The 27677-nt window shown below is 39.6% G+C and overlaps 1 protein-coding gene across 1 annotated transcript in view; it reads left to right on the forward strand.

Annotated features, from left to right (window-relative positions):
- The window catches only part of AP1S3 (adaptor-related protein complex 1, sigma 3 subunit), a 67226-nt gene that overhangs the window by 23253 nt on the left and 16296 nt on the right, over positions 1-27677 (forward strand). The window contains exons 2-3 of the mRNA XM_010837064.1: positions 25081-25259; positions 27026-27134. Coding sequence (XP_010835366.1) covers positions 25081-25259; positions 27026-27134 — 288 coding nt within the window. The remainder of the gene's footprint in view (positions 1-25080; positions 25260-27025; positions 27135-27677) is intronic.

The raw sequence follows: 27677 nt of genomic DNA on the forward strand, positions 1-27677 counted from the left end.
TGTCTCTGTTTTTCAATATGCTATCTAGGTTGGTCATAACTTTCCTTCCAAGGTGTAAGCGTCTTTTAATATTATGGCTGCAATCACCATCTTCAGTGATTTTGGGACCCCAAAATATAAAGTCTGACACTGTTTCCTCTGTTTCCCCATCTATTTCCCATGAAGTGATGGGACCAGATGCCATGGTCTTCAGTTCAGTTGCTCAGTCGTGTCCGACTCTTTGTGACCCCATGAATCGCAGCATGCCAGGCCTCCCTGTCCATCACCATCTCTCGGAGTTCACTCAAACTCACGTCCATGGAGTCGGTGATGCCATCCAGCCCTCTCATCCTCTGTCGTCCCCTTTTCCTCCTGCCCCCAATCCCTCCCAGCATCAGAGTCTTTTCCAATGAGTCAACTCTTCACATGAGGTGGCCAAAGTACTGGAGTTTCAGCTTTAGCATCAGCCATGATCTTAGTTTTATGCAAATCCAAAGCACAATGAGATAGTATTCAATACCCATTAGAATGGCTATTTTTGTTTAATCCAATGACAGATTTTTTTTTAAGTAGAATCAATGAACAAGTGAAATTGTGTACAATGTAATCCCCAAGGATTTACCCATCAGGAGGCTACAAGAGAGATTCATCCACATCAGATGGGCAATGAAAATTTCTGAACTTGCTGCCCTGTTTTAAAGGAAATTCAAAGGCCAACAAGACTACACAGAAGTTTCTAAAGCTTGCTGAAGGGAGAGTTAGCAGAAGAGGTGGAGTCCCGAAAAGGATAAAAGTTAGAATGACTACTATTTTTTTTTACAATCAGAAAATAAGTATTGGTGAAGACGTGGATAAATTGGAACTCTTGTGTACTGCTTAGAGGAATGTAAAATGATGTGGCTGCTATGAAAATAGTATGATGGTTCCTCAAAATATTAAACATAGAATTACCATATTATTAACCAATTCTGTTTCTGAGTGTGTACCCCAAAGAATTGAAAGCAGAGACTTGAAGAGATATTTGTATACTGTCTTCATAACAACATTATTCACAAATGGCCTAAAGGGGAAAGCAACCCAGGTGTCCATCCGTGGATGAATGGATAAGATGGACTATTTATATGTAGTGGAATGTTATTCAGACTTAAAAAGGAAGGAAATTCTGACATGTTTCAACATGGGTGAACCTTGAAGACATTACGTGAAGTAAAAGAAGCCAGTCACAAAAATTATAGTACTGTGTAATTTCATTTTTAAGAAATACCTAGAGTGGTCAAATCCATAGAGACATAAAGTAGAATGGTGTTTGCTAGGGGTTAGGGAAAGAAAGAGTGAGGAGGTATTGTTTAATGAGTGCAGAATTTCCTTTGCGGAAGATGAAAAAAGTTCTAGAGCTGGATGGTGGTGATGGTTCCACAACATTATGGGTGCCTTTAATAATACTGAACTGTTCACTGAAAAATGGTTACAATGACAATTTTCCATGTGGTTTTTTTACATAAAAGTTTAAAAAAAACCTTAACAATGGAGCCAAAATTTAAACCACAGTAAAAAGATAATGTACTTCTGGAAAGAATATTGCAGTCAATGGGTCTGTAAGGGAGGGATCTTAAAGGGTTTTAGGATTTAATTATCACGAGTTTGTACCCATCACTAAGGATTTGTTGAATGTTTGTGTAAAGTATATATATATATTTTTAATTCAGGACCACATCTTTGCATTTAGGCAAGTAGGCATTACATTACATGATGTGCTGTTTCAAGAAAGGAAAAAAATACTGCTTCTTTGGGTCAGGTGCAAACTTAAGAGTAGTGCATGGGATTGGGGTGGGGTCAGGTATCATTTATTTTTCCCTCTGTCATAAATTAAGCTATTTAACCTAAATTTTCACTGCCCCAGCTGCATTCTGCTTTGGTCAAAAGACAACTGTGTTTGTCAACAGCTTAACAGCTTTGTGACTTTGGGCTGAGGCATTTTCTATAAAACTGACTACCTATTAGATTCTGTCCAAAATTTTATCCTGTTTTAGCCTTTTGTGAACTCTCCTGTCTATTACTTTGGGATTTTAAATAAATACACAGATTTTAAAAATATTGCTCTCTGCTCATGATCCATATAGATCTTTTCTAATTTACATAAAAAAAATTCCTCCAAGGTTCATTTTGAATGAACTATAGGAAACCCTGTGGACTCAGTTATTAGCCCTGACTTGAGAAAGGCCATGGTTGAAGATGTAAAGGTCTCCTGATTTTAGAAGGTGTTCTGTTACATCATTCTCAGTATTACTGATAGAAGCATTATTGGGAAAGCTGTTATGCAGCCCTTGATGCTAGAGCTGATGAAGTCAGTTATTCACTCATTCTGCACCTAGTGGACATGGCTGCTGTTCTGTGACTTGAAGGAAACATGGGAAAAATTCTAAGGAGAACAGAAAGGGACGGATGATGACAAAGGCTTGGATCCTCATACTGAATTTAGTGGCTTGTAAATTAAAACTTAAGTTCTTCCAGGAAAACAAAAAAGTAAGATGGCTACCTCTAGTAATGGCTTTAAGAAAACCCTTAAATTTCATCCTCACCTACAGCTTCAAGGGTCCTTAGGTAGAGGTTTGTTTTCTGCTTTTGTACCTTGGTAATTCTTACAATCTTAAGTGCTCAGCCCAGTCTACTTTTGTGTTGTCAAGACATTTCTTTTGGCCATTATTTTGTTTTCTGATTGTTTATTATCTCTGCCTTATTTTCTGGGAGGAGGGTAATGTTGAATATTTTGGAAGAACAGATATTAGGTAGCCAGTCAGAAAGTTAAATGTTCATTTCTTTATTTGAAATTCAACTAAATGTTAAGTCCCCATGGCAGTTACTTTATGACTGTTAGCCTTACCAATAAATGGGCCAAGGGAGATTTTTTTTTTGACTTTGCTGTGATGGATCATTACATCTTTTTTTTCTTTTTATAATTACATTTACAGGAAGGAAAATTCATAGTGTTTTCATGTTGCTTTTAGTGTATTGTCCTAGAATTATCTATCATAGATTGACACCAAATGTACTTGTATGCTTTATTTCCAGAAAAAGTTAATCCCACAGGCAAAATCTGCTATTAAATGTGACACAGAGATGGATTTAGACATAGTTCAAAACCCATCAGTATTCTAAATGTTAATCTTCTAAATTCTTACAGTTTCATTGTAAGTTAATTAGGTAATTACATTTTACGTGTTATGTTTTCTTTTTTGGTATTATGGAACTACTATTAAGTAAATCTGTGCTTTGGCTTCACACAAGAATTGATTTGCCAAGGAACTTCATCCATTCATTCAGATGGTATTTCTTGAGGACCTCAGTTCAGTTCAGTCACTCAGTCATGTCCAATTCTTTGCCACCCCATGGACTGCAGCATGTCAGGCTTCCCTGTCCATCACCAACTCCCGGAGTTTACTCAGACTCACGTCCATTGAGTTGGTGATGCCATCCAACCATCATATCCTCTGTCATCCCCTTCTCCTCCTGCCTTCAATCTTTCCCAGCATCAGGGTCTTTTCCAATGAGTCAGTTTTTCCCATCAGGTGGGCAGAGTATTGGAGTTTCAGCTGTAGCATAAGTCCTTCCAATGAATATTCAGGACTGATCTCCTTTAGGATGGACTGGTTGGATCTCCTTGCAGTCCAAGGGACTCTCATGAGTCTTCTCCAGCACCACAGTTCAAAAGCATCAGTTCTTTGGAGCTCAGCTTCCTTTATAGCCCAACTCTCACATACATACATGGCTACTGGAAAAACCATAGCCTTGACTAGATGGACCTTTGTTAGCAAAGTAATATCTCTGCTTTTTAATATGATGTCTAGGTTGGTCATAGTTTTTCTTCCAAGGAGCAAGTGTCTTCTAATTTCATGACTGCAGTCACCATCTGCAGTGATTTTGGAGCCCAAGAAAATGAAGTCTCTCACTGTTTCCATTGTTTCCCCATCTATTTGCCATGAAGTGATGGGACCAGATGCCGTGATCTCATAGTTTTCTGAATGTTGAGTTTTAAGGCAGCTTTTTCACTCTCCTATTTTACTTTCATCAGGAGGCTCTTTAGTTGTTCTTCACTTTCTGCCATAAGGGTGGTATGGCATATCTCAGATATCTGCATATCTGAAGTTATTGATATTTCTCCCAGCAATCTTGAGGACCTACTATGTGCTATTCCAGAACCTACTATGTACTATTCCAGAACCTTCTGGTGTTGAGAGAGCTACTATATTCTATGTTTTCCTAGGAATAACTTAAATTTTAAAAAATTTTGACTAATACATAATTATTATAGAAAAATTGGGAAAAAATGTAGAAACGTAAAGAAGAAAATAAAAACTACCTGAAATGATGCCTTTGGAAAATCATTGCAATGTTGTTTATACTATTACTTTTTTCTTCAAATATTATAAAAAGTAAACGTGAGCAATATTTCAGCATATATATATAAATATTTGCATTTATTTTGAGTACTGAAAGTATAAAGTTAACTTTCAAAAGTAAGAAAAGTAAAAGGGAGAATCTAAATGATATAAAATGATATGCAGTAAAATGATATAAAAACAGCTGAGTGATATAAATGGTATAAGCATACTCAGTTAAATAATATGAAAATAAACATATGGAAAAAGAATTCTTCATTTATGTGAAAAACTGAAATATGACTATGAATTTCACAAGCTATGCATTTTGCCTTTACTGGTGTGGTTACCAGGGGATTATCTGGGTTATTTGGGTTTGGCACTGTCAGCAGTGAAAGCATTCGCTCAGTTGGAACCTGTCTGGTTTCTTTTTAACTTGGCAGGCACACCTGCTAGAGAGCCGTGCAGTTTTTCTAGTGTTTATACTCAAGTCTGTCTTTATTTTTATTTCTTTAGAACTTAAAAGTTTGACATTCTTTCTCTGTCTCTCATTTGGTAAAATCTCTTAGTACAGAACCAACTCGCCTGGAACCTGGATTCTGTACTCGATCAGTCAGTGTTAGGAATGGAGATTTCTGGTCTACTCAAAGTAGTGAAGGCACAGAAGGTATTCAAATTTAATCTCAGATTCATCATCATTTGTAAAAGTCTGGAAAAAAATAATAAATTGTTGTGTGTACTACTTGGGGAAAATAAAGCAAAAGACACACAAATTCTCTAAGGTGTCGAAACTAAATAGGTTGAGGTATAGCCTGTGAGAAACCAAAATACATTTTCTTAGAAATATAAGTGGTCAGATGTGGTTCTGAATGACAATGAGGTATTAGCCTATACTTGTTAAAGTAATTTGGAATGGTATTGGATACACATCTAAAAGTATCTAGTGAATCACTTACCAAGCAGAATGAATTCTGAGACTAATTTTGTCTTGACACCAGAAATCTAGCACTGGATATTGTAAATATAAAGGTACAATATTCAGAATTGTTTTGGAGACTGTCCATCAACATAATGGTAAAACTGTAATGGTAACTATTTCCTACTTCCTATGCCCCACTGATGGGTTTAAAGGCTTCTGTTCAACACTGGCCTTTTCTTTGCTGGCCATCAGAGGTCTTTCTGTACTTGTTTCTCCAGGAATGTTTTCTCACAGGTTTGTTTTCCTTGGCTTATTGTTGTACATGTATGAGCTTAAATCCTGAATAATTTCAGCTGTTAGTTTAAGGTGGTTTTCAACTAACTAGAAATGGAGTGTTCATTCTCTACAGCACTGCTGCAAAATTAAGTCTTCTCCTTATTCAGTATTCAAGATGGACATACAAGCACAATTTTCAGATTTTACCATTAATATCCTTCCTTTCGAAACTCACCTTCTTTTCATTTCCTTCAGAAGATTCTAGTCTTTTCCAGCTTCTCCTAGTTTGGAATTAGTGACCTGGAAAACTGGAGGAAAAGGGATTATGGTACTGGCAAGCAGGCACGCTCACTTGAAAGTGCATTGTGGAGATAATTAGTGGTTCCATCTCTGTGTTGACAGCAGAGATCTGCAGCCGCTAATTTGGATGTGTGCACCCACTAATTTGGATTTGGGATGTGTGCCTAGCCACTGGCTACTCTGTCATGCCAGAGTCATGGGTGGAACCTAAATTAGGAGCATGAATCTAGGCATCAATTGGGAGATTCTCTGTGTCTAGCTTTACCTGGCTTGTGTCACACATTGTTTTTTTGTTAAAGGGCCATTATCCAGCCTATGGAAAAGGGAAGATGCAGAGTGGGTTGGGAAAAAAATTCAACATTCTACTTGAGTTTGAATAGATATCCTTACACTACACATTTGTGCGGTCCATTCCACCTTTCAAAAGTCAGGAAAATTTTGCTCATTCTAAAGTATTTTTTGGATACTTAATTTTCACACCAAAGATAATCAGTGACCTGCCATCCTGGGACTTTTAAGAACAATTTTCCTTGAGTCTATTCTATTACCTTTACCCTCATGCTTAGGTGCCATGCTTTTAGGATAGAACTCATTAATTATTGTATGAAGTAAAAACATTTACATATGGAATTCTGTGCAGTAACATTTAGTGACACTATAAACTTGCACCACAGTCTGTAATTTTTGCCTCCTCTTGATCTTCTTGGATGTAAATTAAAAAGCATAACTGGTTGCATTTAGCTTTGAATAAAGGTTTAACTTTCTGAAAGAGGAAGACTGATGAATGAATTTATGACCTGTTCAAAGATAGAAGATCTTGGAGTTTGGTTGGATTTTCTTCACTGAGAACTAGTGGTTTACAAAGAGAAAAACCTTGACTGCTGATAGATGTGTTTGTTTGCATTTGACAGTATCATTGCAGTTTAAAGTTACTCTAAATGGGGTTCAAGCAGTCATAGAAAATGGTTTGTCTGAACTATCAACTGATATAGAAATTTTAACTGATGGAAATGTTTAGACTTTAACAAAATTTAAGTAGATTGCAGTAATTGGAAAACTGTCTTACTTTGATTCCATCTTATACTGGTTTATATAGCCAAGGATGTAGATGCTTATTTATTGCAGTTTCATCTATAAAAATGCTTAGTTGTTCAAATATATTTCTGGATTATGTAGTGTGCAGAAAGATTTTTTGTTTTGTTGTTTTTTAGAACTGTGATGGCGGAGAGGACTCAAAACTTCAGAAAAAATGCTTCTTACCTAAACTAGTGATGGTACTCAACAGTTCACCTGACACTGGGTTTCAAAGAATAAAATAGTTTGCCTTTGTTGCATTTGAGATTAGTGTGGTTTGGGGCTAAAATTGTGTAAGTGGTACTGTTTTTTAACTAGTTTGCATATTGCCTAAGAATGTAATTTGTAATTTTAGAAATTGCTTTTAAAAAATAGGATTCATTAATGGGAATCAGAAAGGGAAAAGACCATTAGTAATTTTTACATTGTGTTTTATGAGAAAATACTTTTATTTGTTTATGTTAAAAACTTTGAAATGGTTAAAACAATCTAGAAAATAAATCACTATTTTTTTTTTTTACATGTTAATGTTAATTAGGTTACAGCCTGGATGGGAGGGGAGAGTGGAAACGTGTATATATGGCTGAGTCCCTTCACTATTCACCTGAAATTATCACAGCATTCTTAATCAGCTATACCCAATACAAAATAAAAATTTCAAAAAAAATAATATTAATTGGGACCGTCTGTATAAACATCTGGGCTTCCCTGATAGCTCAGTTGGTAAAGAATCCTCTTGCAGTGAAGGAGACCCCAGTTCGATTCCTGGGTCATGAAGATCCTCTGGAGAGGGATAGGCTACCCACTCCAGTAATCTTGGGCTTCCCTTGTGACTTAGCTGGTAAAGAATCTGCCTGCAATGTGGGAGACCTGGGTTTGATCCCTGGGCTGAGAAGATCCCCTGGAGAAGGGAAAGGCCAGTATTCTGGCCTGGGGAATTCCATGGACTATACAGTCCATGGGGTCACAAAGAGTCAGACACAACTGAGTGACTTTCACCCACTCACATATAAGCATCACAGATTACATGGTTTATTATTGGGATGTGGTTCATTATTGTAAAATTCTGAGATACTCCCAGTCGACATAGTGTTATTATTTTTTTTTCCTGAGTTATTTTGAAATGCTCTTCTAACGTGAATCCAGAATTTTAAAAGAAATAGATACACAGCACAAGGGCTGTAACTAACGCTATCTTGCTGTCCAACTCGGACAGCATGCTAGGACTCCCTGCCCTTCACCTACTCCTGGAGTTTCCTCAACTCATGCCCACTGAGTTGTTGATGCCATCCAACCATTTCATTCTCTGTCACCCTTTTATCCTCCTGCCCTGAATCTTTCCCAGCCTCAGGGTCTTTTCCAATGAGTCTGCTCTTCACATCAGGTGGCCAAAAGTATTGGAGCTTTAGCTTCAGCATCAGTCCTTCCAGTGAATATTCAGGGTTGATTTCCTTTACAATTGACTGGTTTGATCTCCTCATAGTCCAGGGGGCTCTCAAGAGTCTTCTCCAACATCACTGTTGAAAAGCATCAGTTCTTTAGTGCTCAGCCTTTATGCTCCAGTTTTCACTACTGGAAAAACCATGGCTTTGACTATACAGACCTTTGTCATCAAAATGATGTCTCTGCTTTTTAATATGCTGTCTAGGTTTGTCACAGCTTTTCTAGATATTCAGGAAATACTTGCTGAATTAATACATGAAAAAAGGAGAGAAAGGAAGAAAGGTAAAATTCTATGCATTTTCAGTAAGAAAGCAAGCCCAGCAGGCACAGCTGTACCTTCTTTCTCTCCTTTCTTGACATTCTTCTCTCTACCTCTAGAAACAGGGACTTCCTTGCCAATACAGGCACTGTTTTAGTTATCACCTCAAAAGAAATAACGGCCTTTTCTCTCAGTAATGTTGTAGACCCTTGACAGAGCTCTAAGGGAGTTTTTTCCAAGTTCAAGTTCCTCACTGCTTCCCATTTATATGAGAAGCGATAAGGGCCCATGTTTGATCTAACTTAACTGCATAGATAGGTTCAGATGATCTTTTTCTGCTAGCGAGAAGCTTCCAGTATAATAAACTTCTCTTAATACTTTCTTCACTTACTTTGATGTCACTGCTGTGATATGTTTAGTAGTAGAGTGACTCAGAGTGATTCAGTGGTAAAGGCATTATTATCTTCGGTTGAATGTTTATTTCTCTTATTTTAATTTCTATAAGCACAGGCCTTTTGACCTTACCTGCTCATTTTAAAAGTTGTTCCAGAAAAAAAAGTAGCTTCCCAGGTGGCTCTAGTGGTAAAGAATTTACCTGCCAGTGCAAGAGACGAAAGAGGCAGGAGTTCAATCCCTGGGTTGGGAAGATCCCCTGGAGTAGGAAGTACAGCCACTCCAGTATTCTTGCCAGGAAAATTCCACAGACAGAGGAGCCTGGTGAGCTGCAGTCCATAGGACTGCAGAGAGTCAGACAGGACTAAGCACAAACACAGAGACACAAAGAAAAAAATTTGTTACAGAAGCGTTGGTATCAGATAGGGCAGGGAGAGCTTCAGGGTCTACCTTCTGGTCACAAAGATGGTCGATACCATATTGACTTCAAAAGTGGGCAGATCCAGCCTCACTGGTGCCAGTGTCTGTATCTTTGCTGTCTTCTCACGGGGTGATGTTGCAGAGCAATTTAAAAAGTGGGTATCAAAGATATATATATATATATCTCCACATAATATAGGCAAAGATGAATACAGAGAGATAGAATCAGGAAAGGAATATGTCTATATTATATAGATACTGTCTTAAAAAATAATGAAACTACTGTAAAAATCTTTATACCAATAATTTTTTTTACTTAAAAAAAAAAAGTGGGCTCTAGAATGAAAACCCAACTTTGGAACCTTCTTGCTGCTTAACCCAAAGCAAGGTACATAACTCTGTTGGACCTCGGTTTCCTTATCAATCAAGTGAGGGTAATAATAGTATCTACATCTTACAGTTTTAATGAAGGGTAAATGAGGTGATGTGATGTGCTTAGTGTGGTGTTGGCACATTTTTCAACATGTTAGTCATTATAAGTGGGTCTCTGGCATTAGTATAAGATTTGACTGTCATTATTTACATAAGCGAAAAAAAAAAAGTAGTGGTTTTAGCTTTGCTGGATAAAAGTGGTTTTAAGGTGCCAAGTGCAAAGAGCCTTGGGCTGAGGAGGTGGTTTTTAACACTGCTTCTTCTTAACTATGCGACTGAGGGTCCAGTCACCGGCAATCTGTGTTAAAATGAGATTTGTACCAAATCACCTCTGTTATCCTTCCTAATGTTACTACATTACTTCCTAATGTCATTTTGTGAGTCTAGGAATGAGTGGTGGTTTCATTTTAAATACCTCACTGGGATAGACACTGAATAAATATTTGCTAAGCTGATTGGAATATGCTGACTTTATCTCTGGAATATAGACAATTTGGTTTTATGATTTTGAATTGTAACTGACATGGGAAACAATGGTGGTGATTTGAGGGTTGTTTTTTTTTTTTTTAAGACGTAAAATTAAAAGCCAGAGACAAGTTTTGTACTAGGGCTATTGGTAGAAAGTATCACACACTGAGTGGCTTAAATGATAGAAATGGATAGTTTCAGTTTTGGAGGCTGAAAGTACAAAATCAAGGTTTCGATAGGGCTGGTTGCTCCTGGGGATTCTGAGACATTGGGGCTTCTCTCGCAGCTCCCGGCGCTTTGCTGCCAAGCTTCTGTGTTCCTTGGCCTCTGCTGCATCGCCTCACTCTCTGCCTTTATCTTTACACAGTGTTCTTTCCGTATGCATATCTTGTCCAAATTTCCCTTTTTTATTATTTTTTGGCCATGTGGTGTGGCATGTGGGATCTTGGTTTCCTGACCAGGGATCGAACCCATGCCCATTGCAGTGGAAGCGCAGAGCCTTAACCACTTTACTGTCGTGGAAGTCTCCAAATTTCCCTTTTTTGTAATGAAACCTATCATATTGATAGGTTAGGGGCCCACCCTGCTCTCGTATGATCTTAACTTACTATTACGTCTTCAGTGACCAAGGTCCCATTCTGGGGTACAGGAGTTAGGACTTTAGCATATGAATCTTAGGGTGAGGCAAATCCAGCCCCTCACAGGCTGCTTGTCCTGTCCTTTTCATATAACTAACCATCTCTCCATCCTCCTTTCCTCATAAACCGTATTGTGAGATGCAGGTGGATGGATAACAATTTTATTTATTTATTTCTAACACCAAAGCCATTTCGTTTTGGGGTGTAGCTGATTAACAATGTTGTGGTAGTTTCAGGTGAACAGCAAAGGGACTCAGCCACACGTATACATGTATCTATTCTCCCCCAAACTCCTCTCCCATCCAGGCTGGCACATAACATTGAGCAGAGGTCCATGTACTATACAATAGGTCCTTGTTGGTTATCTATTTTAAATATAGCAGTGTGTACATGACCTTCCCACAGTCCTTAATATCCTTCCCCCCAGCAACCATAAGTTCCTTTTCTAAGTCATAACAGACAATTTTAGGAGCATCTTTAAAGCTTTACATAAATGACTGCTAGCTAATTCTCAGCAGTTGAACTTTTAATATGTGGATTACTCATGACTTTTATTTCCATCTTATTTCCTTCTTTTTATTTTTTCTCTTACCGTTCCTCTTACTCTCCTCTTCCTCTTTCCTCCTCACCCAATTTACCTAATTTTCCTTTTTCACTGAACATTTCACTATAAATAGATAGTTCCACCACCAGATGGTGTGCAAGAATTGAGAAAGGATTTGAAACACACTGGCCAGTGTAACAGCTTTTCAACATTTTATCTCAGGAAGAAGGTTGACATAATAAGCCAAAAATGAGGTTGTGTAGATTTTGCTTCTCTATATACACTTTTTCTCTTCCTGTATTTGTGGAAACAGAACCTGAGCTGGAAATCTTGAGGGCAAAAATGTTTAAAAATTTGGTGAGTAAGAGTTCATAGGTCACTGATCTGAGAAGAGTTTCAACAATAATATTAGACTGAAAGGTGGAAGCCGGCTCTGAGGTCTGAGGTCTACTTCCTCAAATAGATTCCAAAACCACAAAAAAGGGGGAAATCAGCCCATGAGTGCCATGGGCTTCCCAGGTAGCTCAGTGGTAACGAATCTGCCTGCCAATGCAGGAGCTGCAGGAGACTCAGGTTTGATCCCTGGATTGGGAAAATCCCCTGGAGAAGGAAATGGCAACCCATTCCAGTGTTCTTGCCTGGGAAATCCTATGGACAGAGGAGCTTGGTGGGCCACAGTCCATGGGGTTACAAAGACTAGGATATGACTGAGTGACTGAGCATGCACATTGAGTGCAATAAAGCTATAAATGGCATTCATGAAGTGAGGGGCTTCAACTGTCACCTAATTCAGCAGTTTCAAATGAGGCCTGCAGCCCAAATGCAGCTCATGACCACAGCCACTCACAATGTGCTTTGTTTGACTTGCACAGGTTTTGTTGCCATTATCCCTATTAATTGCCAATATTAAAATAATCCCAGTATTTCACATAATCATCTAGGTTTCAGGCTTCTTTTGGGAAAAAAAAATTTGAAGACCTGGCAATACTGGCTGAATGTTTTTCTTGGCAAAACCTTACTATGGCTGAGTTGAAGCTGTCCCTTCAGTTGGAACTTGTGATTTCCAGTTTGATTTTGTGTCTTCATTCTCCTGTTGAATTACACTGAACTTTCACCCTTGTTGAAAATATTGCCTGCCTCTGCCCAGCCCATGAAAGGTATTTGGATACCTGACCCAGCTCTCCTGTTTCTTAGATGAAGAGATGAGGCCCAGAGAGGGGAGCTGGCAGCTGATTCAGTGCCATACCTGTCCTCGATTTCCCCCATGAAAGAGAAACTGGTGGTTAAAGAGTGAGTGTGACCCACCAGAGACAAGTGATGTGGTTCAAGCAAAGAGTCAGGAGGGAAGGTGAAAGCGTGACTTGCTCTTACTCAACTATAGAAAAAGAAACTGGAGCCACATGCACACACAAGTGAAAAAATAAGGAACCCCAAGTAAACACCTTACAGGGAACTTGGAGAGAATTCATAAATACATGATCAGAACACCACTGGTCAGGTATCAAAAGGAAGAAAGGAACTCTAAAGAACTTACACATTTGGGCTTTCTATGGAAGAAATTCATTGTTTAAGCATTAGGAAGGCGATTGATGAGACTGGGTGATTGAGAAGGCAAGATAGAGAGTTATCCATTAATTAATATTATCCAAAGAAACAGCAGACTGCCTTTCTGGGTACCTACGAAATGACTGTCACAGACACTTTCCATCAGAACATGGGAAAAGTGATGGAGGAGATGTGGAATGATTGCAAAGGCAGAAGTGGGGAGTTTTTTGCTTGCCTCAGTGAAGATAAATGGGACTGTAAGTGGGTGGGGCTGACTCCCCATGATTCCTTAGCCATAGCAAGTATTTACTGAGAGCTTACTCTGTGCTAAGCTCCTCACTAAAAGATAGTATCCTCTAACATTACTGATGTCATTTACTGTTGTCATCCCTGGTTCGTAGATGAAGAGACTGAGAAACAGAGAGATCAGGTAACTTTTACAAATGATGGAACTGGGATGCAAATACAAACTCTTAAGCTGCCTATCACCAGAATCTTCCCACTTAACAACCAACCTGCTCTACTGCCCCTGGCCCTGGCCAAGGTTGTGACCTGGCCTAGTGATAAATGCCCCTCATGTCCTGAGTCTAACTTGAGTTGTGTTGTTGAGTCGCTAAGTCGTGTCTGACTGTGATCCTGTGGACTGAGGCACACCAGGCTTCCCTGTCCCTCTCTCCCAGAGTTTGCTCAAACTCATGTTCACTGACTCAGTGATGCCATCCCACCATCCCATCCTCTGTCACCCCCTTCTCTCCTTGCCCTCAGTCTTTCCCAGCATCAGGGTCTTTTCCAGTGAGTCAGCTTCCACATCAGGTGGCCAAAGTATTGGAGCTTCAGCTTCAGCATCAGTCCTTCCAATGAATATTCAGTGTTAATTTCCTTTAGGATTGACTGGTTTGATCTCTTGCTGCTCAAGGGACTCTCAAGAGTCTCCTCTGGTACCACCATTCAAAAGCACCAATTTTTTGGCGCTCAACCTTCTTTATGGCCCAACTCTCACATCTGTACATTACTGCTGGATGTGAGAGTTGACCTAGTGGTAAATGTGGGCTTCTCTGGTGGTTCAGTGCTAAAGAATCCACCTGCCAATGCAGAAGACATGAGTTTGACCCCTGGGTCAGGAAGATCCCCTAAAAGAAAATGAAAAACCCACTCCAGTATTCTTGCCTGAAAAATCCGAGAGGACATTTGCGACCACGGGGTCGCAAAGAGTCAGACATGAATGAGTGACTGAGCACAAACATGTACACACAGTGGTAAATGCACAGCATGTCCTGGATCAAGTCTGAAACAATGGTGGAGGTAACACAGTTTTGACTAGATGGCATATAATGAGTTTGATAAAACTATAAAATTTAAATTTCCAGGGAATTCCCTGGTGGTCCAGTGGTTATGATTTGGTACTTTCATGGATAGGGGGCTTTGATCCCTGGTCAGGTAACTAAGATCTTGCAAGTTCTGTGACATGGCCCAAGCAAACAAACAAACCACTTCCAGCATGCAATTAGTTAGTTTCAAAGGGTCACTAAGGTAGAAAACTGGCCAGTTGTCAATGAACCTTTGTCCTAAAAACATGGGTATCTGACTTCTGGGAAACTTTGGTCTGACACATCTTCTTTTTCTACCTGGAGTGTGCTGGTAAAATAAAGGTAGATCAGTTCAGTTCAGTCGCTCAGTCGTGTCCTACTCTTTGCGACCCCATGGACTGCAGCATGCCAGGCTTCCCTGTCCATCACCAACTCCCGGAGTTTACTCAAACTCATGTCCATTGAGTCGGTGATGCCATCCAACCATCTCATCCTCTGTCATTCCCTCCTCTCACCTTCAATCTTTCCCAGCATCAGGGTCTTTTCAAATAAGTCAGCTCTTCCCATCAGATGGCCAAAGTATTGGAATTTCAGCTTCAACATCAATCCTTCCAATGAATATTCAGGACTGATTTCCTTTAGGATGGACTGGTGGGATCTCCTTGCAGTCAAAGAACTCTCAAGAGTCTTCTCCAACACCACAGTTCAAAGGCATCAGTTCTTCAATGCTCAGCTTTCTTTATAGTCCAGCTCTCACATCCATACATGACTACTGGAAAAACCATAGCCTTGACTAGACGGATCTTTGTTGGCAAAGTAATGTCTCTACTTTTTAATATGCTGTCTAGGTTGGTCATAATTTTCCTTCCAGGGAGTAAGTGTCTTTTAATTTCATGGCCGCAGTCACCATCTGCAGTGATTTTGGAGCCCCCCAAAAATAAAGTCTGCCACGGTTTCCTTTATTTCCCCATCTATTTACCATGAAGTGATGGGACTAGATGCCATGATCTTAGTTTTCTGAATGTTGAATTTTAAGCCAACTTTTTCACTCTCCTCTTTCACTTTCAAGAGACTCTCTAGTTCTTCACTCTCTGCCTAAGAGTGTGCATTCTGCATATCTGAGGTTACTGATATTTCTCCCGGCAATCTTGATTACAGCTTGTGCTTCATCCAGCCAAGGTAGATCACTGGTAATTTGCTTTACCTTTTTACCAAGAAGGCAGCTTGGTTTGTGGAAGAGAGAACTGGAGCTCAATGAGAAAGTGAGTAAATGAGGCTGATGAAGAAGCAGTGGATAGTCTGTCTTTCTATTTTCTGGAAACCCCTCCAATAGATCAAAGGGAGATGCCTGAGAGGCAGCAGTCCTAGGGGGTTGGTCTTGTCATATTTAGAGAAGGCTTAGAGGAAGGAAATCGGGGCTAGTTGTTTTGTTTAATTTATTTGGCCTCGTCGGGTCTTAGTTGCAGCATGCAGAATCTTCTTTGCCTCACGTGGGATCTTACGCTGTGGCTCACGGACTCTCTAGTTGTGGTGTGCAGGCTCCAGAGCATGGCTCAGTAGTTGCACTCGGGCTTAGTAGCTCCATGGCAGGTGGGATCTTAGTTCCTTGACTAGAGATTGAACCCATGTCCATTGCAACAGAAGGCAGATTCTCAACCACTGGCCACCAGGAAAGTCCCCAGGCACATTGTTAAAAGGATCATTCTTACTTGCAGATATAAAGTTGGGCCCTGAAGAAATGAGTGCCCAGACCAGTCGTGTGTAACATTTGTGTAACTGATCTAGCAGAGAGAACAGAGCAGCTGGAGCTCTTGGTGTATAAATGCTATTAAACTCTTCTGGCCAGAGAACTATTAAATCGGTCAGGATAAGTGGCCAGAAGATTGGGCAAAAAGCAAGCGATAGTTCAGTTTACTGAATCTGGAGAAATATCATCCCAGTTTCAAGCTCATGATGCTCAACAAAACCCCAAACCACAGTGTTCTCCAGCCCTTGTAGAAAACTCAATTCCCTACTCAGAATATTAAGACAGAGCTAGTTGCCATTTCGCAAAATTCAACAGTTCCACCTATATTTACTGAGTCCTTGTTATGAGCAAAATGTGGAGTTAAACATCATTCAGGAAAAAAAAATGCAAAATGGTAAGAGAACTGAGAAACCGATAGTATGAAAAGAAGCTTCAGAGGAGAATGTCTTTGCTCCACAGAGAAAAGCTCGGGGTGTGTGTGTGTGTGTGTGTGTATAGGGAATTGTTAGTACATGAAGAATAGCACAGAACCTCCAAAAAATTTTGTCTGTCCTCTCTTTTTAAAAATTATGTTAGAAGGACTTTCCTGGTGGTTCAGTGGTTAAGAATCCACCTTCAAATGTGGGGGATGTGGGTTTGATCCCTGGTCCTGGAAGATTGTGCATGCTGTGGGGCAACTAAGCCCCTGTGCCACAACTCGAGAGCCTGTGAGCCACTGCAGCTAAGACCCAAGGCAAGCCCCAAATAAATAAATATAAAAAATATATTAAAAAGTTGTATTAGGAAGAGTAGCATTCTGGTCAAATGTTATGTGCTTGAAGTAAAATCAGGACGTAGAATATATTATTCCACCTGGAAGCTAGTAAACTAATGGCACTCTTACTCATGAGGTTGAAAAATAAAACTGCATCAGATAAAATCAAATGAAAGCTCATAAATGATAGTTACAACAGTTAATATATTTATGGATGTTTCCCCTCAAGTTTAGAGTTTAATATTGGGAGAGGGGAAGATATCCCAGAATATGTTTTTAATGTCACTGTTAAATATATGTAATCTACCATCCCTTATTTATTGATTTTTAATTCCATTAAACATTTTAAATATAGATAATATATGTGCATATTTTAAAATCTACTTGGGTAGATCTACTTTATAATGAAACACAGCAACTCTTCTTCTTTGCTATGTTCTTCTCCTAGAGGAATTAGTTTCAATAATTGCAGCCTTTCCTTTGGTGACAACCCACTCCAGTATTCTTGCCTGAAAAACTCCATGGACAGAGGAGCCTGGTATAGTCCATGGGGTTGCAAAGAGACACGACTGAGCAACCAAGCAGTTTGGGTATTTCCATCTATATTTCTAAATAATATGCTTATGCTGGCATTTTCCTACTCATAATTCTTTACATTATCTCCTGACTAATGGTAGCTGAGCATGTACTTCTCTTCTGCTCACACACATACGTTCTCATTTCTCTTTCTCCCAAAGTAGTTTTAAAAACTACGATTATGATTTCTTGCTTGTATCATTTCTTTTTCTGAAGTTGTTAAGTATGTTTTCCACTGTCTGGTTTTCTATATAGCTATCATTATTTCCCCCCCAGTCATCTGACAGATCTTAGATATTTTTTTCCAACTATAAAAAGGAATGAAATGATCTATAAATTCTATCACTCCCTTCCCCACCACTTCCTCCAGCCTCCCCACTTCCATCCGAAATGGTTGCTTTCTTGATCTGGTATGTGGCTGTCGTTCTGGTCTTTCCTTTCACCACCATTTTGCCTTGGGGTCCCTGTACTCTAGGTTCTTGTTGTTCAGTCGCCCAGTCATGTCCCACTCTTTTCGACCTCATGGACGGCAGCACTCCAGGCTTCCCAGTCCCTCACCGTCTCCCGGAGTTTGCCCAAGTTCATGTCCATTGCATCGGTGATGCCATTCAGCCATCGCATCCTCTGATGCCTCAAGAATACTGGAGTGGGTTGCTATACCCTCTTCCAGGGGATCTTCCTGACTCAGGGATCAAACCTATGTCTCTTATGGGTCCTGCATTGGCAGGCAGGCTCTTTACCACTGTGCCACCTGGGAAGCCCGACTCTAGGTAACCATATCTAACTCTCTCCTACACTTTGCTGAGAGACATCTTCCAGTGGCTTCTTAAGGAAGATATTTGTTGTTGAGTTCTCAGTTGTGTTTGACTCTTTTGCAACTCCATGGACTATAGCCTGCCAGGTTCTTCTGTCCATGGGTTTCCCAGGAAAAGATACTGTTAGTGAATCGCCATTTTCTTATCCAGGGGATCTTCCCTACCCAAGGATGGAACCTGTGTCTCCTGCATTGGCAGGCAGATTTCTTTACCACTGAGCTGCCAGGGAAGCTGGATGCAAATTTCTTCTTTATTTTTCTCTTCATTTTTAGTCTATGCAAGGGTGAAAAGTCAAAGGTCTCTTCCTCTCTTTCACTGAGTTGATAATTTGGTTGGATGTAGACATCTAGTCTTCCAACAGCTGCAGGTGAGGAGTCCTATGCTCTTTGATTGCTTATCTGTTGAGTGTGAACTTTTTGTCCTCCTGGAATCTCTTAAGCTATTCTCCTTATCATAAGAGTTCTTTCATGCAATGTCCTTTTAAAATTCTTTGTGCTGGGCACATGATGAGCCTATCTAATCTGACATCTCATCTTGTTAGACCTAGGACAGTTTTTGAATTCTTTCTTTGATATTTTCTCCCATTATCTCTGTTTTAGCTCTCTGAATTTTGCACCTTCTGGGTTGACTTCTCAATAGTTTTGTCTTTTCCTCTAATTTTCCTTCTGTTTTTCTGTTTGTTCTTATTTCTCGGAGAGTCCTTTGGCTTTATTTTGGTTATCGTACTTTTTAATTCACAGGAGTTTTTTTTTCTTGTCTCTTTTCCTCCATAGAACCCTGCTTTTGTTTTACTGATCTAGGAACTCCATCTTCTTTGAACTCTCTGAGCATACTCATGTCTGTGTGTGTGTGTGTAACAGTTTGTGCTGTTCCGTGCTTTCTTACTGTATCCACTACTTACTTTTTTTTTCTATTTTTTCTTTTCAGTCTCTTTCTTTGACATTAGAGACTATTCTCAGATGTCAGGAAATCCTTGGTCTCTACTCATATTTAAAAGTGGGTGCTAAGATGCTAATGGGCTTCCCTCATAGCTCAGTCAGTAAAGAATCTGCCTGCAATGTGGGAGACCCGGCTTCATTTCCTGGGTTGGGAGATCTCCTGGAGAAGGAAATGGCAAGCCACCCCAGTATTCTTGCCTGGAAAACCCCATGGACAGAGGAGCCTGGCGAGCTCCAGTCCATGGGGTCACAAGAGTCGGACACGACTGAGCGACTAAACCACCACCACGAGATGCTAATAGACAGTTCTGGGGGCATAGTCAGGTGGCCCGGGAGGCTCTGTTGTTAGTACCTAGAGATCTTTTCTCTGCCATTAAGTGTCTTCAGGGAGGAATCATTCAGTTTCCTAATTAATAATGAGCTTTTTTATACTACAGGGTTTGGTGGTAGAAGCAAGGAACATGGTTCTCACTTGATGAAGATGTATATATAGCTTTGCAGCTCTGAATTATGTTTAAGATCCAGGAGGGTTGCAGATGTCTGTAAATATTTCTTTTTGTGGACTTACTTGTGTAAGTCCCCTGAGAGGTAACGTAAGCCTTAAGTAAAGAAGAAGTGTGTGTGTGTGTGTGCATGCGCATGTGCTCAGTTGTATCCAACTCTTCGTGACCCCATGGAGCCTGCCAGACTCTTCTGTCCATTAAGTTTTCCAGGCAAAAATTCTGGAGTGGGTTGCCATCCTCCAGAGATCTTCCTGACCCAGGAATTGAACCTGCATTTTCTCCATTGGCAGGCAGATTCTTGACCACTCGGCCACCTGGGAAGAAATATGGCTTTGCACAAATTTGAGCTTCTCAGGTTGGGTAAGTCAAGCCTTGTTGGCATTGCCAGCTGCTTGCTACCCGTTACTGACTGAGCCAAGAGTTGCCCCCGCTGCCTGGACTCCACTTAATTTCTGTACCCTTGAGTAAAGCAGCTGGGAACTTACTGTGGGGTGCGTGTATATGCATGTGTGCTGTGTGCGTAAGTGTAACCCCCAGGAACGCCACAGGTCGTCCATGCCAACCACTCTGTAGGCAGACCTTTAGCCAGTGTCCCTGTTTTTAGAACTTTGCGGGGCCATGGTACCCCCAAGTGCTGCTCTCAGGCTTTCTCTGCTTTCCTCTTTGGAATCTACCTCTTAAGCTACAATTTTCCTTAATTTGCCAAGTTAGTTATTAGTCTTCTATCTCCTTCCATCTTCCAAAGAATTGTTGAAATCTCTTGGCTGCTATCACATCTCCTGCCATTCTCCTGGCCTTTGAGGGTTAATGTATTAAAGAAATTTTGCTATTGTCATTTTAGTGGCATTTTGGGAGATAGAAGAGGTAAGGGCTTCCCTGGTAGCTTAGTCTGTAAAAAATCCACCTGCAGTGCAAGAGACCCAGGTTTGATCCCTTTGTCGGGAAGATCCCCTGGAGAAGGAAATGCCTACCCACTCCAGTATTCTTACCTAGAGAATCCCATGGACAGAGGAGGCTGGTGGGATACCGTCCACGGGGTCACAAGAGTTAGACACGACTTAGTGACTAAACCACGAACCACCACCAGAGGATATTAAGGCCTGTGGTTTAATTCAATATGTTTACTTTTTTTTTTTTAGACTCTTTGTCATGATTAAAAGCTGTTCAAGGTAAAGAAGATAAAGAAGTTTTATGTTGTAGGTTCATGGTGCACATAGCAGGTACTCAGTAAATATGTATTGAGTAAATAAATAATCTGTACTTTAAGGTCTCTGAAATACAATTAATTTAGCTGCCAATGTGATTTCCTCTCAAATCATCTCAGGTTAACCTTGAATGAGGGAGGGAGATCTTGATGAAGCCAGATGCCTACCAGAGGCCAGAGCAGTTGGCCCAGATATAAGAAGTCAGCCTTGCTCATCACACTGCATTGGATTTTAGGGTTATTTCTGGAGTTGGCATTTCCCAAAAGAGGATTACCAGTCAGCCTCTCATTACTCCCTTCTTCTCAGCAATGTTATTGAAACAAAATGCCTGGGTGTTGTTTACTGAAGTCAGATGAAGTTTGTTCATGACGTCAACTTGAATTTAAGTCGACTCTGTGTATATTAGAAAAAAAAAACTTTCCAATTGCCTTTTTTTTTCATACTCTTTAAGCTAATGCTAATCAAAAATGGTATTTGATTAATCTCTTGAAACGTATTATCCAAATATGCTTTGAATGACTAAGTAGATAAATTGGATAACATTAATTGCTGCTGCTGCTGCTGCCGCTAAGTTGCCTCAGTCGTATCCGACTCTGTGCGACCCCATAGACGGCAGCCCACCAGGCTCCCCCGTCCCTGGGATTCTCCAGACAAGAACACTGGAGTGGGTTGCCATTTCCTTCTCCAATGCATGAAAGTGAAAAGTGAAAGTGAAGTCGCTCAGTCGTGTCCGACTCTTAGCGACCCCATGGACTGCAGCCCACCAGGCTCCTCTGTCCATGGGATTTTCCAGGCAAGAGTACTGGAGTGGGGTGCCATCACTTTCTCCGACATTAACTGCTAGAGGCAATGAACTTCCGTGAGTCACTACAATTCGTTCCACCAGTTTTCTCATGCTACTTTGGTCAGTTTGAGATGTTAACAGATACCAGACACCACAACACAAGCTAATTTTTCCTCAGAGCAGAACCTGAGAGAATGAAATCTTTCAACACTGTTTTAATCAATGCAATGATTGGATAAACTTGAATCTATTTGTTGCTTCTTTTGAATCTGAAACACATTTTTATATTTAAAATGACTTCATGAATGTGGGTATTATGTTCTTGATCATCGTTTCTCTTTGAATTCATTGTTAGAATGAAAAAGAGTTCTTTGTTTATTTTCTACCTTGTTGATCCCTTTAAGAAGGCAGGCACTTGATCTTGAGAGAAGGTTGTAAGAGAACTAGAAAGTAATCCACAATTAAACTCAGCAATAATTCCAGCTTCTCACTGGAACTTTGGGCATTGATCTGAGCTCTTTAAATGAAAAGTGACATTTATCTGTGAAGCAGTCCTGGAGGAATTGTAACTGATAGTTTTGAAATCTGGTAATAGAACCAATAAGAAGACAAGAAACCAGGTAATTTCTTCTGGAAGGAAAAGACTCCAGATACACTTTAAAGCCTGTCTTCAAATATATGGAGAATTACTTATTATTTCAAGGATAGTGATATATTGTCTTTTAATATGCTCTGTGGATAAAATCAGGGAAAATCGGTTTAAATTGTAACAGAAGAGATTTAGGTTACATGGGAAGAAGAAAATGTTCTGACAGAAAATGCAAAGTCAACACCCAGAAAATATGTGAATTTCATTTCTCTAGCAAAGATCTGACCATTCACTTGAAATAGGATTGAATAGTCTTATCTACTGGTGATAATCCAAAGCTGAACCTTGTTCTCAAGATCCTGAGGTTTTATTATTCTATTCCCATTCAATTTTGTACTTTTAGAATGTCACTTTTATGATGATCTCTTCTTAGAAGTTAAAAATATCTTTCTCTCAATATGATTCTTAGAAAGTAGTAGTAGTTTCATTATGGAATTATCTATACCTGCACTGATAGTGAAATGGGTGTTTAAGAAAATGCTGTGTTCTAACTAGATGCTTAAAATTCCAGACTGAGGGTGATTTTTCTTAAAATGTCTAGATGAGCAGGACTTTATAACTTGCTTTCTATTCATTTTCTAGGTCTTTGTTTTTCAAGACCTTGTTATAAGGTCTTGTTTTTTTTTCCAAGAAAGAATATAACTTATTAAGAAGACCTCAAATTCTATAAGTTGGGGGTAGGGGATGCCCTGAAGAAAGAGCCTGGTTTCTTTTGATCTTCAGGTATCTCCACCTGCTGAGTTTGTATGACATATGACATATGCTGTGACATTCAGAGCCAAATCTCTTTAATAAAAAGAGTTGAATATTTGTAAAGTTTGAGAATTTTAATTATTTTGGTTCCTAGTATATATCATTCCCTCCATGACACAATTAGCCTCAATAATGAATTTTATTTTGTAAAAAACAAAAACTGCAAAATAAATTATGATTCTGGAATTGATCTTTTCATACTGTAGACTGAGAAAACTTAATCTCTTATAAAATGAAGATCATATCATCTGAAAATTTCTGAAAAACAAATCTTTGATACCCGCCAGGTTCCACAGTACGTTTCTACATATCACAGTGTCTTCTATTCATTTAAAACTTTTAAAATTCACTGAAATGGGAACATGCATTTCAAATACACATTTTGAAACTTAATTGAAAATAAAATCAGGCTTCTCCCTAATGTGGTCAACACTATCTAAATTGTTAAATATTTATTGTGATGCCAAAGATAATTTGATTCTAAATGTCTCAGCCCAATAATCCTCAAAGAACTTACATTTGAAACTTAGCTTGAGAACACCCAATGGACAAAGGACAGTTTCTTTAGTAAATGGTTAGGAAAACTAACATCCACATACAGAAGAATGAAATTGGACCCTCTTCTCACTTCACATACAACAACCAACTTAGAATGGTCTTAAAAGTCTTAAATGTAAGGCCTGAAACTGTTAAACTGTAAAACTACTAGAAGAAAACATACAGAAAATATTTCTTGACATTGACATTGGTTTGGCCAATGATATTTTGGATATGACTGTAAAAGCATAGGCAACAGAGGCAAAAATAGACAAATGGGATTGCATCAAACTCTGTACAAAGCCTCTGCACAGCAAATGAGACAACAAAGTAAAGAGACAACTTATGGGATGGAAGAAAATCTTTACAAATCGTACATCTGTTAAGAGGTTAATACCTCCAATCTGCAAGGAATTCAAACCAGTCAATAGCAAGGAAAAAATAACCTGATTAAAAAATGGGCAGAGGACTTGAAGAGACATACTTCCAAAGGAGATATGTAGATGTCCACTAGGTATATGAAAAGATGCTCAATATCACTAATCATTAGGGAAATGTCAATCAAAAGAACAATGAGATATCACCTTATACCTGTTAGAATGGCTGTTATCAAAATGACAAGAGATGAGAAGTGTTGGTGAGGGTGTGAAGAAAGGGGAGCCCTTGCACACAGCTGGTGGGAATGTCCATTGGTACAGCCATCATGAAAAATAGTGTGGAGGTCCTAGAGTATGATAGTTACTTCTAGGTATAGTTCCGAGGGAAATGCCACATCTGGCTATGTTTGTAATGGAAAGGCGATCAGTTTCTCAAAGAGGTAACTGCACCCCCATGTTCATTGCAGCATTATTGACAGTAGCCCAAATATGGAATCAACCTGTGTCCATTGTCAAATGAATGGGTAAAGAAAGTATGGTGTGTGTATATGCATACATACATACATATACATACAATGGAATATTATTCTGCCTTGCAAAAGAAGAAAATCCTGTAATTTGTAACAACATGGGTGAACCTAGAAGACATCATGTTAAGTGAAATAAGCCAGGCACAGAAAGACAGATACTGCATGGGGTTACTTATATGTGGAATCTAGAAACATCAAACTCATAGAAGCAGAGAGTAGAACAGTAGTTGCAAGGATTGGGGAGGTGGGAGAAATGGAGAGATGATATATCTCTATAATGAGTTTGTGACTCATAAAATGAATTAAGAGAACCTATCTCTCTCCTGTAGTATAAATAAGCTATGTTTGCACTGTATACATTTCTTTGTTCTTTTTGGGTTAAATGTCATTTCCAGATGGGATAGTTTTCATACTGTAAATATTTTTCCTCTTTTCCAACTTATAATCCTTTGAAAATCCTGCTGCTTAATTTTAATATCTATGGTAGAATGATTTATCTGTCCAAATTCCATTTATTTTCTGTCCTTTATTTGTTCTAGATACATTTCATATTGCTCTTCAGTCGACAAGGGAAGTTACGGCTGCAGAAATGGTACACTACTCTCCCTGACAAGGAAAGGAAAAAGATCACGCGCGAAATTGTTCAGATTATTCTTTCCCGTGGTCAGAGAACAAGCAGTTTTGTTGACTGGAAGGAGCTAAAACTTGTTTATAAAAGGTGTGAGTAACTTTTTGAGAACTGAATTTCTCATTACTGTTTGGTTTGTTTAATCCTAAGCATTTTAGATTGCAACACCAATTCCATCATTTACTGTAACCGTTGAAGGCTGAAGCCCAAATGTTTGTACCAGTAGACTAAACAGAAGAGAACTTTCACTTATTGAACGGTTTTCCATGTACTAGGGTGGATTCTAGATACTTATTTAAGATAATTTATGTGTTGATAAGGTATGCATACATTCAAGAAATATCTTATGGGCATCTGTTATATTTCCAACACTATTCCAATGACTGTAGATGCAGTAGAGAATAAGACAGAGCATTCCTGGTCTCTTGGAACGTATTCACCTATTAAGTAAACAAAACAGTTTCAGTTAGTAACATGCTATAGAAAAAAAGGTTAATGCAGAAGATTGATGAGAAGCTCTTTGTTATTCACATTTGCAGATGAGGAAACTGAAGTTACAGAGAATTTAAGTAAGTAATCTAATTAATCCCCAGTTGCAATAATTCAATGGTAACTGGCAGAAAAATCCAGATTTTTTTTTCTGACTTTAAAGCCTTTATATCTTCTCATTGCTGCACCTGGTTGCCATGGCATGACCATACTAGAAAGGGACCTCAATTTCTAGATCAGGAAACTGAGGCCTTGAGAGGTTAAGTTATTTGCCCATAAAGACCCAGATAACTGATGGCTAAGCCAGGATCAGAACATAATTGATCTGACCCTGCAGAAGCAAAATGCACATTAGAAGGGCTCTCATAAGGGATGTTTACAAAATCAGAAGGGGAAAGACAAGGGTAACATTGAAGGCTATATTTAATGGAGTAAATTACCAGTAAGTGCCTGGGCAAAGCTTCTTCTGCTGGGCCCTGTGTCAAAGCTTCTCATATGAGCATCATGAGAGATGTAAGTGAAGGCACCTTACAGTAATAAGCATCCCAGGGATGGAAAGGCAAAAGGGAATACTTGCTTCTCTCTGCCTGCTGGTTTTTACAACTTTGGGTTCCGTTGTGATTTAAACTATTACATGAAGAATAGACTTCAGCAGTTTTCTCAACAGCTACTGTGTACAGCTACTGGATGAACAACAGTGAACAAGGCAGACTCAGTACTTGCCTTTGGGAAGCCACTGATCTAGTCGGAGAGAGACAGGCCATGAAACACAGAGTGAATGGTGCTAGACACTCTTTGGGGAAAGGGGAGGCACAGCAGTGCATGACAGGGGCATCCAAGGCAATGACATCCACGTTCAGAGCTACAGGAGAAGTAGGAGTGAGCCCCATGAATGCGGAGGGGAGGAGTATTCTAGGCAGAAGAAACACACATGGGAGGGAGGACCTGACAAGCTGAGGATGGGATATACTGTAGTACAGTGTGAGGTGAGAGGGTGGGCAATGTGGGCCCCTGGACCCCTTGGTCAGGGGTTTGGACTTTAGACAGGACAACTCACCATCCAAAGAAGCATGAACAGACCCCGGTTAAAGGACTCTGTCCCCTGATCACAGCACCTCAGGGTAGTTTCGTTGAGGATCTTTCACATAATGAACAGAAATGATCCAGTCACCACCGTGTTTTTTCTATATGCTGCTTTACATTTTGGGAGGGTATTGAATGTGGTGAATGATGTTTCCCTTTTGAATGTGAACAGGGAGACTGCCTGGAGAGGAGGAGGTAACTGCATATTCATAGGAAAAACCATCGTCAGGTTGTGTAATGTGTCATCCTATTTTACGTTATCTTTTTTGTTTTTCCTTTTCAAGGTATGCTAGTTTATATTTTTGCTGTGCAGTAGAAAATCAGGACAATGAGCTCTTGACCCTAGAGATTGTGCATCGTTATGTGGAGTTGCTGGACAAATACTTTGGAAATGTAAGTGGTGTCCTGGTATTTAGAATGAGTTGGTCTCCACCCCAACTTTGACTTCAGTTCTAAGTCTGTCATCACATTTCTTCTCTCTCTCTGTCAAGTCTAAGGTATGAACTGTGCTTGTACCAAGGACCAGAAGGCTTTCCCTACTTCCCATAATTCTTAGTAAATGGAAGGTCCAAAGCTTATCAGAAGCAGGTGGCATGTGTATCTCCAGGCCCGAGCCACAACTAGACACCTTGCTTTCATGAACTAGAATTTAGTTGTGAAGGATTCCTTAATATTTTGTCCCTTCATCTCCATGGACTGTCTTCTCTTTTCTGTTATGACTTTTTAATCCCCTCTCTGGTTTCTTTTTTGGGGGGGCTTCCCTGGTAGCTCAGATGGTAAAGAATCTGCCTACAATGTAGGAGACCTGGATTCAATCCCTGAGTCGGGAAGATCCTCTGGAAGGAACTGGCAACCCACTCTAGTATTCTTGCTTAGAGAATTCCACAGACAGAGGAGCCTGGGGCCTGGTGTGCTACAGTTTGTGGGGTCACAAAG

Source organism: Bison bison, unplaced genomic scaffold (genome assembly GCF_000754665.1).
Source record: "Bison bison bison isolate TAMUID 2011002044 unplaced genomic scaffold, Bison_UMD1.0 scf7180017864068, whole genome shotgun sequence".
In the NCBI taxonomy this organism is placed as follows: Eukaryota; Metazoa; Chordata; class Mammalia; order Artiodactyla; family Bovidae; genus Bison; species Bison bison.